Source organism: Giraffa tippelskirchi, chromosome 4, assembly GCF_054371585.1.
Source record: "Giraffa tippelskirchi isolate mGirTip1 chromosome 4, T2T-mGirTip1v1.2.pri, whole genome shotgun sequence".
NCBI classification, from domain to species: Eukaryota; Metazoa; Chordata; class Mammalia; order Artiodactyla; family Giraffidae; genus Giraffa; species Giraffa tippelskirchi.
Genome location: NC_137278.1, coordinates 196,404,367 through 196,418,331, shown reverse-complemented (window position 1 = coordinate 196,418,331; position 13,965 = coordinate 196,404,367). Strand labels below are relative to the sequence as shown.

The 13,965-nt window shown below is 46.5% G+C and overlaps 1 protein-coding gene across 2 annotated transcripts in view; it reads right to left on the bottom strand.

The window, feature by feature from the left end:
- Positions 1-13,965, bottom strand: part of LPCAT3 (lysophosphatidylcholine acyltransferase 3) — a 34,596-nt gene that overhangs the window by 3,095 nt on the left and 17,536 nt on the right. Inside the window, exons 2-6 of one of the 2 annotated variants that reach the window (XM_081588039.1) lie at positions 2,850-2,957; positions 1,984-2,090; positions 1,223-1,316; positions 1,065-1,102; positions 511-689 (exon numbers count right to left, since the gene is read on the bottom strand). In XM_081588039.1, the coding sequence (XP_081444165.1) occupies positions 511-689; positions 1,065-1,102; positions 1,223-1,316; positions 1,984-2,090; positions 2,850-2,957 (526 nt within the window). The remainder of the gene's footprint in view (positions 1-510; positions 690-1,064; positions 1,103-1,222; positions 1,317-1,983; positions 2,091-2,849; positions 2,958-13,965) is intronic. The other variant, XM_081588040.1, reaches the window with a different exon arrangement.

Sequence of the window (13,965 nt, the reverse complement as noted above, 5' to 3'; positions counted from 1 at the left end):
CTGATTCCTGGTGGCTCAGATGGTAAAGTATCTGCCTGAAATGTGGGAGACCCAGGTTCGATCCCTGGGTGGGGAAGACTCTCTGGAGAAGGAAATGCAACCCACTCCAGTGTTCTTGCCTGGAGAATCCCATGGACCGAGGAGCCTGGCGGGCTACAGTCCATGGGACTGTGAAATATATAGATTTTGATATATTTATCAACATTTTTTAAACTGGGAAAGTGAGTTTTAAAGGCAGGGACATGACTGCTTCAGGCAAAATCCTATGGCATAAAAGTGTATTTTGACGTTTGTACCACAGGGTTGGGAGGGATGGTGGGAAGTGACCCAAGCTGACAAGTGCCCACTCCCCACAGTGAGCAGGCATGGAGCGCCGGTCACAGGGCAAGGGCCTGGCCCTCGGCAGAGAATGTGGCTGGCCAGCCGGCCGGCCTTTGGGACGTCACTTCAGAAGCGGCTTAGTGTCAGGTGAGAGGCCTGAATGGAGGTCTTGATGAAGGGGGCGATTACCTGTTTGGTATCTTTCCTGGGACGTCGGTCAGTTCTCCCCGCACCAACTTCATGTAGTGGTTCATGGAGAACTGGGGCCCTACCAGGAAGGCTCCATAGAAGTAGGAGAAGCCAGCGACTTCCAGCAGGGAGGGGACACCCCGTATGGCGTATATCTGCTGCTCGGAGGACAGGGATTTCTGTGCCGAGAAGAGAACGAAGAGTTCAGGACTCCCAAGAGCCAGTGTGAAGGCTCCCCGCCCTGGTGCCCCACTGAACTGGGTTCTTCAAACAGAACCTCTTTGAGGGGATGACAGTAGAGAGGAGTTGGTGCTTCAGGGGGAAGTGGGTGTGTCGGGGGGGAAGTTCAGCCGCAGCCGGCTGCTGTCCTCTTCTGAGGCCCTCACTGGCCGTATCTCTGGGCTGTGAGCAAAAGCTGGACCCAGGCAGTCAGAAATGGTGATCACACCACCCGGCCCGAGGGTGGGAGGGGAGGCCCCGCCCCTGATGATAACAGCCATCCTCCTCCCTTTGGGTTAAACTCCTTCACCTCTCTGCAGAGGAAAGGTACTTACCTGATCCTTCCCTCCATCATAGTAGTCGATGGCCAGACCTGAGCAGAGAGAGAAGGTGTGGGTGGAGCGGAGGGAGGGGGCCCAGGATGCAGCCTGTGGACTGAGGGTGGGTGGGAGGATGGGAGGGGCGTGGGTGTCAGAGGGGACCCACCACTCACCAATCAGCTTCAAGGTCAGGACACAGTGTGGCATCGTCCACTTGATGTCGTAGGTGCCGGTGGCCGTGTTGTAATATCCGGCCAGAAGGTAGCCCTAGGAGAGGGGCGAGTATTTATTTATTCCATCACTATGGTGCATCTCCCCCTGCTCTGAAATCCAAGGTGTTCTTTCACTTTTTCCTTTCTCTTGCTCTAGAAACTGAACATGTAAAGGGGAAGTGATGTCCTCAAGGTTTCTCAGCAAAATGAGGGCTAAACTGAATATTTAAAGGATTAAAAAATAAAAATAAAAAAAATTGTGTTTTTGGCCTCACTGTACGGCCTGCGGGATCCCAGCTCCCCAACCAGGGATTGAACCCAGGGCCCTGGACCCTCGGCAGTGAGAGCACGGAGCCCCAGGGGCTACCAGGGACTTTCCCAGACTGACAGTATAGATGCTTACATCGTGCAGCTCCTTCCAAGTGGGTCTCCCACCTTGACTTTCAGGGACTCCCCTTGTGGACAGACGGCTGTGCTAATCCTGGCAGGCTCAAGAACCCCGACGGTGGGGTCCAGGGCAGAGGGCCGGTGGCCGCCCCTTGGTGAGGCGGGCGGCCTGCAGGGGGCGCTCCCAGGGCCTCTGGACACTGACCCAGAGCCTCGCATCTGAGGGTCGCTGTGGATCTCCCGGTCCGTGGCTTCTTCGCCATCCCAGCCCCCGTCCTCCCCCCGCCCCCAGCCGGGCCGGCTGTGACTTGAGCTGCCCTGGGAGAGACGTTTACCATCTGGACGCAGAAGGTGGTGAGCACGGCGGTGATGGTTCGGCCCATCAGCCGGAGGATGAGGAACTGCAGCACGATGCAGAGCAGGGAGTGGTAGAGCTGGGTTCCTGGGTGTGGAGCAGACAGCACATTGTTGCCTGTTTCCCCCCACCCCCCTTGCATTCCCACCCTTCCTGACACTTCTGAACACAAGGAGAATATATACAGGAAAAAAAAAACTTTGGTATTTGCATCTTTTTTCTTTTTAAGGAGCCTCCTGATTTGGAGAAAGGGAAGGAAATTAACTGTATAAAAATACTGGACTGCCAGGGAGCTCCTGTATTTCTGGATGTTGGGCCTAAGGGATGCTCCTGGGGGAACTGCTTGGGTCTGTAGGCCAGTTCCAGCCCCAGCAGAGACAAACTGGTGGCTCTCTGTGGATGGCATCTGGTAAGGGTTGCTTTGTGGTTTTCGTCACTAAGTCGTGTCCGACTCTTTTGCGACCAACCCTATGGAGTGTAGCCCACCAGGCTCTGTCCATGGGACTTCCCAGGCAAGAATACTGGAGTGGGTTGCCATTTCCTTCTCCAGGGGATCTTCCCAACCCAGGGATGGAACACTCGTCTCCTGCGCTGGCAGGTAGGTTCTTTACTGCTGAGCCACCAGGGAAGTCCCTCTGGTAAGGGTAAACATTCTCAAAATGCTTTTGTCTGGGAGAGAAATGTACATGAAGGGAGAAGCTAAGCTGTGTTCCTGCCCATAAAACCCTCTCTTTACTCCCACAGCATCACAACTTCCCTCTCCATCAGATTCCCTCTAGGACGTTTTGTTTGGGTCTGTTCCTTCTCAGGCTCCCTGTAATTGTGGTGTTAACTCGGTTCACTCACCAAAGTTATAATAAGCGATTGAGAGGCCCGTAAAGGTGTGGAAAAGGTGGATGAGGTAGCTGTCCCTGTAGAAAAGGTAACGCCGATAAAATAAAGCGAAGGGGTAACCTGGATGGGGAGAAAGAGCAATAGAGGGTTACTCATGCCTGGGGCCCTCCCAGGTTTGTTCTGGAAGTTGATCTGGCATAACACCCAGCCTAGAGAGGAAAAAAAACATGCATACTAAGGATGTCTACAAAGACAGTAACAGCATTCCTACTTATCAAAAGCAGCCTCTTTGTAAATATAAATTTAACAAGGGAGATATTAATTTTATATTGAGGCAATACAAACTAGGTCCTATGAAGAGATTTCCTTTGCCACTTATTAATATTGCTAGGAACTTTCTCTTGCATTTTTCTTAGAAGATATAAGGGAATGAGGGTGCCCAACTGTGTCCAGAAATGCCATTTTACTCCTTGATGATCTATTATAATTCCATCACTAGCAGAGTATTGTCAGTCACATTATTAAGAGGATAAACACAAACCATCCTTGGCTGCAGATGGGGTTGCTGTTGGCATACACAGTTGTACAGCAGCTAGTAGGTGGGTACTCCTCATACACTTGAGGTCTGGGCACTGCCCAAGCTAATAAATCCATTTAGGTATACTGGAAAAATGTCTTCTGAAGCCATGATTCAGGGTATGGTCCTGGGGTTTTACTTGTTTTATTGCAGACTCACAGCCAGTGTTCCTCACATCAGCCATCATGAAATCTGGCTGATGGGCTTGGCAACCTTCCTTCTGTAGTGCATGAGCAGAGAGTTGGGGTCCCATCCTTTTGGAAGGATGCTTTACCCAGTCTATCATTGCATAATTAGTGTTCTTGAGTTGGTCATGGTTTATAGCTGCTGCAATTCTTGCATTTTTGGCCGTACCTCAGGGCTTGTGGGATCTTTGTTCCCGGACCAGAGATTGAACCCAGGCCCCCAGCAGTGGAAGCTTGGAGTCCTAACCACTGGACTGCCAGGGAAGTCCCTGCAATTCTTAACTTTTCAATTGTAAGCTGCAGGTAGTTTATCACTGGTGATATTAGTTGTGAGTTTGGTTAACTGCAAGGCTTAGATGAGCGTCATACATAAAGTGCTGAATTAAGTGAATGAGTAAATGGATAATCATGTTATACGTTAGCTGATGTTCTCCTAGTTATTTTTCCCATAATCTTTTTTTTTTAATACTTATGATCACACGGACTTCTCTGGTGGTCCAGTGGCTAAGACTCTGGGTTCCAAATGTAGGGGGCCCAGGTTCGATCCCTGGTCAAGGAACTAGATCCCACATGCTGCAACTAAAGATGCTATGTGCTGGAATTAAGATCCAGCACAGCCAAATAAATAAATAATAATAATAATAATAAAAAACAACTTCTGATCACAACCTGTATACTTATGTATCCTAGTTTTTTCACACAACAGTGTATCAGACATTTATCTTCTTCGCGGTGGCAGGATCTATTGGTGTCCTTTGAATGCTGCTCTCATAATGGGCTAGGCTCTTTATCAAATATATAGCTTCATGCAAACAGTTGATTCTGTAGATAATTCTGTGGATGACTGGCTCATTTGCTCATTCATTCATCCGACAGATGTTTATTATGTGCCCACTACATGCCAAGCGTTGTTTATGGAGCACAGAATGAGGGAGGGGGTGGTGTGGAATGGTTTATGTTCTAGCCACCAAAGGTGAAGTGATGTAAGGCTGCTAGTTGAGGGGTGGGAGGCAACTGTGACCCTTTCAGTCAGATGAATGAGTAAAAGAATACGACAAGCCTCATATGTACCACGTGGGCAGAAATCTTGTGGGACTATCAGCAAGTACTGCTAAGAACCAGAGCCAGGTACTAGAAAGTATATATAAACACCCAAATGCCTTACATCTTTTGTCTTTTATTTTTAATGTTTTAGGAATAGGGGCATAAATGAACAAAAACAACAAATAGGGTGGATCTTAATTACCTAGAGTACTCATAAAAAAGTTCCGGACAGCCAAGAGTTTACCCTTTAAAGCACTTAAAGGGTTAAAAACCTTTAACCAATTGAAATCACTGAAACCCTTCCTCATTTGGGATGCTTGAAGTGAAAAAACACAACACACGTTACTCCGCCTCCTTAAATTGAATATAACTGGACATTTTCTCGGTGATCTGGGTCATAACTGTTCTAAAGGCACGATGGCTTTAGGACCTATTGGGGTATGCCCACACTGTCCTACATTCTGAGTCCTTATATCCAGTTTCCATACTTTTCTGCCCCTTTCTTTGCTATTCAGGGATCTATAGTCACTTATTGATCTTTCAATGCTAAGAGTAGTCTCTCTTCCTATTTCTAATTTACAGCAGGACTTAGAAGTCTTAACTTTGTTTTAAAGGTGCAAAACAGACAGACAAGATCTAAGACAAGAACAAGGGCCTTGGTGTCTTCCTTGCAGACTTAGTGCCCAGCCCTTGTAACAGCTGTTCTGGCATTCAAGGCCCTTTCTCTGTCTCCTATTTTCAGGTGTATTTGGGGTGTGTTGAGTCGGGTGAGGAGTTCCATGCAGGTGAAGTCTGATTGCGCACCAGGAAATGCACCGATAAGGAGATGGAGTAATGGGAGAAAAAGAGTGCAGCAGGCCAGGTTACCAAGGACAGGAAGATCATCAGAGAGAACATCGGAGCCTCCGGGCTCTGGAAGCCGCCAAGGGGAAGAAGGAGCTGTGCTGGGCGAGTTGCTGTGACAACCTGGAGCTGGTCATCAACACGGTACCCTGCTTCCCGCTGCTGCTCAGCTCGGCAGGCTTCGGAGCCTGGCTGCCATTCACCCCATTGGGGATGTGCTGTTTGGGGGGAGGGTGTCATCCTACAAGCTGCTTCTGAGTCTCAGTGCTGCTGTGTGGGAGCCGACACTCGATACAGTGGCTACAGTCACCTGAAGAATCTCTAACAGAAACCAACAGAAGCAGCTCTCACGTGCCCACCCACCCGTCAGTCTGATGCAGTAGGTCTGGGTGGCCCTAGTGAGCAGCCGGGGCTGAGAAGCTCTACCTTCCTAAACCCTCATGCAGGGCAGGTCCTGGGGAGAAAACCCTGAGCTCGATGACTAGGGGCTGCTGTTTTCCCTTAATGGCACCCAACAGGCAGACGTTTGCTCTCTAAACCCGGTCTGGAGGCTTTTTAGAGCTTGTGTGGCCACCACACTGGAACAGTTTCTTCTATTTGATTGATTGTTTAAAGGGGGACCCTGGGGACTTCCCTGGTGGTCCAGTGACTAAGACTCTGTGCTCCCAATTCAGGGGGCCGGGGTTCGATCCCTGGTCAGGGAACTAGATTCCACAAGCAGCAACTAAGAGATTGCTTGCCACAACTAAAACCTGGCACAGCCAAATAAATAAATAAATATAAAAAAATTAATAAAGGAGGACCCTGCAGAAACTTATTGGCGGATGAAGGTTGAAGATCAAACCTGCACCCTAAACCTGGGATTCCCAAACTATATGGGTACATGCCGAGAGCAGACTGGAAGGCACTCACTATGCTGTGACCCTACAGCAGACTGCTGGGAGGCACTCAACTTGGCCCCTTCAGGCAGGGGTCCCCAACCTCCGGGATCCAATGATCTGAGGTGGAACTGATGTAATAATAATATTAATAGAAATAAAATGCACAATAAATGTAATGTGCTTGAGTCAGCCTGAAACTACCCTCTACCCCTCACTGCCTTGGTCTTGGGAGAAAACCGTCTTCCAAGAAACTGCTCCCTGGTGTCCAAAAAGTTGGGGATCGCTGCCTTCAAGGATCCCAGTAGTTACAACATGGAGTGTGTACCCAGCTGGTCCCCCCAGCTCATCACCGGACGTTTCCTCAGGCCCCACTGCCGTCTGAGTCAGAAACTCGGATCTACTAACTGAGATCGCTAGTGGAGTTCCTCCCTCTCTGAGATCTAAGAGTTGTGAAATTACTCATTAATCCTAAAGGGTCCTGAAGTTCCATGTGAAAAAAAATAAAAATGGACTGCTTTCATTCAAGTCTGATGAATTTCTTTGTCTCTCATCCCGTATCACTATTTCTGGGCTCTGTGGGAATATGATATGACCCTGTTTGATCAGGCAATGGTTCATGTGACCCTGATGAAGAGGAAACAGAGCATGTTTTGGCAGGTGTGAGGAAGAAGACAGAACTAGAACTGCTATGTGTTGCCTTAGCCAGGTATTGACACTGGTTTTACCAACAAGAAGACAACCACCTCCAACACCACACCAAGAGTTCAGAGAACACCATCAGTATATATACAGTAGCGGCTGTCAAATGTTTTGGTCTCAGCACTGCTGTTTTAAAAATCATGAAAAAAAAAACTGAAATAGAGTTAATTTACAATGTGGTGTTAGCTTTAGGTATACACAAACTGATTCAGTTTTATATATATATGTGTGTGTATGTATATATATATATATTCTTTTTTAGATTCTTTCCCATTATAGGTTATTATTATGTATCTACCTGTGCTATACAGGAGGTCCTTGTTAATTAGCATCACTTTACACTCTTAAAAGCCTTCCACTGCAGGGGCCATAGGTTTGATCCCTGTTTGGGGAACTAAGATCCCATATGCCATGCGGCACAGGCAAAAGAAAAAAAAAATAAAAGTTTAAAAATTCATGAAAAAAATAATAAACCTACTACACATTAATATAAATAATGTACTCTTAAGGAAAACAGCTATATTTTCTAAGTCAACCATTTAAATAAAAACTAAACCATTTAATGAAAAGAATGGGATTTTTTTTACAAATATCTAGCCTTTGCTAAATAGAAGAAGGCTAGATGCTCGAAACTGCTTCTGAATTCAGTTTGTTGTGATATGTCATTTAGGCCAAAATATAAGAAAAAAAAATCTGGCTTCACAAAGATATACAGCTGGAAAGAGAATCTTAATAGTCTTTTCAGATAATTTTGGATATTCTGTCTTTGATAACATACAGAAAATCAAAACTCAGCAAATAAGTAGTTTCTTAAAGGTTAGTTGTAACATGGAATCTGAAATCATATCAATGAGCTTTTCACACTGTTACATTAAAACCCATGGGTCTCTCATGAGCTATAAATAGATCTTTTAGCCAGGCCTGGTTTTTTAACAGTGTGCATTGGTCATTGGGAAAATATTGGTTCACTGAGTTAGGGAGAGCTTTCAAATCTTGAGACATCCTTATAATACAATATCGAAAAAAAAATCACATTTCTTAGTATTACCATTGATTTTCAGCAGAGAAGTCTTTATAAAATGGGAAGTTGTCTAGCTCATGGTAGCAAATACAAGTTTTGCAAAATTCAAATTTTCACTTGAAAGGTTGGAATTTATCATTGATTACAAACACTGTCAGTTATTTTCCTTGAAGTGACAGGCTCACTTTGCACATTTCCAAGAAACTATCTGCCAAATGCCCAGTCTAAATAACCAGTTTGTCTATCAGTCATTCTTTCACGTGAAAATGGTGTTCTGTGAAAGAGAAGCTGTCAGTTCAACATGCAGTTTGAGCCAGTGCACAGGTGCTTTGCCTTGAGACACTTCTGCTTTGGTACAGAGGGTGTTCCATGCACGTGTCTCATTTCTTCAAACAGAATGTTAAAAAGACATGAACTCAGGGTTGAGATTTTATGCTTCATCCAGGACACTCTTTGGTTGTTGTTCAGTTGCTCAGTTGTATCTGACTCTTTGCGACCCTATGGACTGCAGCACGCCAGGCTTCCCTGTCCTTCCCTATCTCCTGGAGTTTGTTCAAATTCATGTCCATTGAGTCAGTGATGTCATCCAACCATCTCATCCTCGATCGCCCCCGCCTTCTCCTCCTGCCCTCAATCTTTCCCAGTCTTTTCCAATGAGTGGGCAGTGGATGGATTTGCACACACACACACCCCCGCCTTGTTTTTTTTAGCATTTATATTTTGGCAGCATTGCATCTTTGTTGTGGCACTCGGACTTAGTAGTTAAGGCTCAAGTCCTTCTCTACTTGTGGCACATGGGCTTAGCTGCCCCTAGGCATGTGGGATTTCACTTTCCGGACCAGAGATCAAGCCCGTGTGCCCTGCACTAGAAGGCGGATTCTTAACCACTGCATTGCTAGGGAAGTCCTGGATCTGCCCTTTCTTGACCGACTGCGTGGTGGTGAAGAATGTAGGGTATGCTGGTTCAGTTTGGTGTCTGCACCTTCACTCATGCTTAGGGACCAGCAGAGTTTTACCCACCATCGCTTCTGCACTGTCAAGTGCCAATGACAAAAACAAATAACATTTTAAGTTTACTCTGAAAATAACTTTAAAGTTCTCAGAGACCCGTAGGAGTTCATAGACTACACTTGGAGAAATGCTGACACGGAATGGTGTTTTGGCTTAATCTTCCCGGATAAAGCACCCTAAATCAACAGGCTTTTCTTCCTCCCTCCTTTCCTCAACTGCTCCTTCTGTACTTTTTTTTTAAAAAATTATTTATTTGGCAGCACTGAGTCTCAGTTTCAGCGTGTGGGATCCAGTTCCCTGACCAGGGATTGAACCTGGGCTCCCAGACTAGGAGGGCGGAGTCTTAGCCACCATACCACTAGGGAAGTTCCTCCTTCTATATTTTCTCTTTTTTTGGAAAGTTTCTTTGTCCTTGGTTTTGAGATATCAGTTCCCCTCTTTTTTTCTTATTCTATTGAGATGTATTTCACATACCATCAAATTCATCAGAGTGTAGAACGCAGTGGCTTTTAGTACATTCATAAGGTTGTATAATGTCCCCACTGGAATGTCTAAATTCCAGCATGTTTTCACCCTCAGCCCCCCACAAGAAACCCCATCCCTGTTAGTGGTCACTCTCCAGGCCTTGGTGACAAAGTCACTGTCTGACTCTACAGATTTGCCTGTTCTGGGTATTTCGTAAAAACGGAGTCATACCATACGTGGCCTTTTGTATCTAGCTTCTTTCACTCAGTGTCACGTTTTTGAGGTTCATTTATGCTGTACCATGTAGCAGTACTCCATTATTTTTTATGGCTGAATAATATTCCTTCGTTTGGACAGATCATACTTCATTTATCCAACCATCAGTTGATGGACATCTTGGTGGTTTCCTCTTTGAGGGTATTAAGAAGAAGGCTGCTGTGAACATTCCTGTACCACTTTTCGTGTGGTGTATGTTTTCTGTTCTCTTGGGTATGTACCTAGGAGTGGACCATATGGCTCATTTACCCACTGAGTAGCACTTCTCGGTTGGTGGTGCAGATCAGTTTTTAAAATTTCCCATCTGCTGTGGACCAATACTTCAGTAAAGTACAAAGTCATGGGCTTGGATGATGTGGCACTATTGAACTGCTGTGAAAATTCCTAAATGTTCACTCTCACTCTGCGCTTGCTTTGAGCTTTGACTTGGCAAAGGGTGGTGACAAATTGCACCAACCTCTCCTTCTTTGCCTCTTTCACTGAAGGCTTTTTCTTCCGACTCCTAAACACAGCTGACCTCCAGAGTCAGTCCCGACCCTCTGCTATGCTCTCTACACCATCTTGTTAGAAACCCCATCTACTCTCATGTAACTCAACGTGATCTTTATGCCAAAGACAACCTCACATCTTTAATCCTGACCTCTCAGGTTTCAGTTCCCCATTTCCTACTTCCTAGTGGGGCATTTTCAGTTTGATATCTTGCACCATCTCTAATTCTGTGTAAATAAGACATGGGCTTTCCCCTGAAGCAGGCTTCTCTCAGCTTGCATTGATTAATGATGTTACTGCTCTCTGGGCCACACAGCGACATTCAAAGGCTTGAAGTTGTCTCCATCTCTTCCCTTTCTCCTCAGTGCCCATATCTAGTCACCAAATCCTGGTTTGTTTTTGTTTTGGCCGCACCACAAGGCTTGCAGGATCTTAGTTCCCCAACCAGGGATTGAACCCATGCTCCCTGCAGTGGAAGTCCAGAGTTCTCAGCCACAAGGACCGCCAGGGATTTCCCCCACCAAATCCGGTCGATTCCTCCTTTCCAATGTCTCTCGCCACCATCACATCCCCTTCTTTCCCATGCTACATCTGCAGGGAAGGCCCTCAAGTGCTCCCCCTTCAAGTCTTGCCACCACCTCATCTCTGCCTGTACCTGCATCCTCCGACATCCTCCACCAGGGGGCTCTCCCTGCCACTCCTGCTCAGAAGCCATCAGTGTGACTCTACCTGACCACTCCACACAGCACCAGCTCCCAAGTCCAAGATTCAGGGTCTACCTTCTAAACTACATTTCTGGGCAAAGCCTTCTCCCTTCTCCTCCAGCTAACTGATATGCTAGTTTCTGCTGAAACATGCCTTGTGTCGGGAATGCCATGGTGGTCCACAGGTTAGGACTCTGCGCTCTCACTGCCGAGGGCCCTTCAGAGTTCAATCCCTGGTCAGGGAACTAAGATCCCACACGGAATGTGGTGTGGCCAAAAAAAGAAAAACCCAACCAAACACAAAACCACAACCCCCACACACACACACACAAAATCCAAACAAAACATGTCTTACGTCTTTCATCTCTAGACCTTCACTCATGCCAGTCCCTTTGGGTGGGACACCTTCTTCAACCACCCCGCTAACCAAGTGAAGTCTTACCCATTCTTGAAACACACTCAGTTTAAGTGTCTCCTTCTTTAGGGTTACTGTAGACCACAATTAATTCATGACCCTGCACATCATGGACTCATGCCTTAAATACATGGTGCTTAGGACAAAGACTCATTTGGCAAAATCATTATGCAATACAAGTTGCCATTCCTTACACTTCTGTTCCATATTAAAACTATCACAAGTTCACAATCTCTTTTCCTAAAGTCCTTCTGTGTCTTTGGATCTCCCATAGCATGCTATCCTGCGTACTTCATTTTCTGATGGGTTGACCTACGGTAATTGACACTTAATAGCGGTTTGAGTGTCAGTTTCCTCATCTGTAAAATGGGGACAGGACCTGCTCCAATGATTATTGTACGGACTAAAGGGGATAATGCACATAAAGTAGTCAGCACAGCCTAAAATACTGTAAGTAGTCACAAAGTCACACACACACACACATGCAGATTCACATAGAGGGAGTCAGTAAACTAGGTCCTATCTGAGAAATTCTGGTGAAAGTGGTATCAGGGGTTCCGAATCTAATTTTCGTTCCATGTGACAATCAAATGACTGAGGGATTTTCTTCCATCTTCACTTTAAAAGAAGAGTCATTGTGTATTTATTTTAGAAAGATACTGACTCTGGCTTGCCAAGAAACACTTTTTCTAAAATGCAACATACGGTTAAATTAAGGCACTGGATGGTTGGAACACCAACTCTGAGGTTAAGATGAGATTTGACAGCCTGAATCCCAGTTCTGCTACTTACTAGTTGTCCCCTTAGGCTGGTTGATGAGTTACCGCTTCTGGTCCTCAGTTTCACTAGTAGAGTATCTAGGTCCTGACTCATATTTCAACCTGGCCCATATCAGATGCTCAGTGAATGTGAGATGGCATCAACCTCTCCTTTAACAGAGGCCTGGCCAGCGACCTCAACCAATCACCTGGCTTCAAACACCGTGAGTGCCGATAGCTCCTGCATGTCCACCTCCCGCCGTCGAGGCTCTCCCCTGAACTTCACACTCGTGTGCAATGTGGAGTGGGTACCCACCTAATGGACACCTCAGACATAACAGGCCCCAAACTCAACTGCTGATGTCCTTCTCTCAGCAAGCCTGCTCCTCCCCAGGCTTCCTCATTTCAGCAAAGCCTTCTGCTCAGCCCTTCTGCTTGCTCAAGGCTGAGGCCCTGCCACCTTCTCCTCCTCCTGACCCCCTCTCTCCCCACCCCTGGCAACCCCATCTGTCAGCAAACCCTGTCTGTTCTACCTGCAAAGTGAACCCAGAGTCTGACCACTTCTTCCCCTGGTCCACGCCGGCGCCATCCCTGGCCTGTATTATTACTGTCGTCTCCTGACTCATCTCCCCCAGGGCCTTCAGTCACGCTCTGCTCTGCAGGAGCTGAAGTCCAACCAGAATGCCAGACTGAGCTGCTCGCCCCTCCCCCCGCCGCTCTCTGACTCATCTCTGACTCTGGGCTGCCCTTCCTGGAATGGCAGGCTTGTGCAAACCTTAGAGCCTTCACATCAATATGTTCCTGGCCTGGGATGCTCTTTCCCCGATGAGCTCAAGTCCCTCCAGCGCTTCAGGTTTTTACTGAAATGTCACCTTATTGGCGGGGCCTTCCCTGACCGTGGTATCTTGAGATTGCACATGTTGCCCCACCCTGTATGCCACCAACACACACTTCCTGTTTTTCTTTCCTACTTCATCTTTCCTATTTCCCCTTGGCACTTACTACTCTTCCACATGCTGTATATTCTACTTATTAGTCTTCGAAGGCAAGATTTTTGTCTCTTTTCCCTCCACTGTACCGCAAGTGCCTTATAGAGTTCCTGGTACAAAAAAGTTCTCAAAAATATTTGTTGAATGGATGAGAGAATAAAAGAATGAATGAAAAGTATTTGAATGAACAAATACTCTGTATCCTAGGGAGTGAATAAAATATGTATTGAGCATCCATTATGTGGTCAGCAATGCATTAGGCAAAAGGAGACTATGGTAGGGTTGTAAGAGATGCTTTCAGACTCTGAAGGAGCATTTTAGAGAGAAAAGAATACCAAGCAATGATGTTGTGTAAATGCTAACTGATGGAAAAGCCAATGTTGTAGAGGTTGGAGAAGACAAAAGGTCAATAATGAACAGAGCAGTCACGATGAGCAAAGAAACAAGGGAAAGGAGTTCCAAGGGAGAATTGTATACCAAAGACCCAGAGGCAGGAGAGGGCATGGAGCAGTCATGTCACAGACCAGGCTGACCACAAGACTGGGCAGGAAGGTTTGGAAAACCAGACAGAGTCAGAATTTGATACAATAGGGAAAATAATCAAGAGGATTCGACTTCCCTGGTGGCTCAGAGGTAAAGAATCTGCCTGTGCCAATGCAGGAAATATGGGTTTGATTCCTGGGCTAGGAAGATCCCACATGCATGGAGCAACTAAGCCCACGTGCCACAACTACTGAGCCTGGGCTCTAGAGCCCTGGAGCCACAACTACT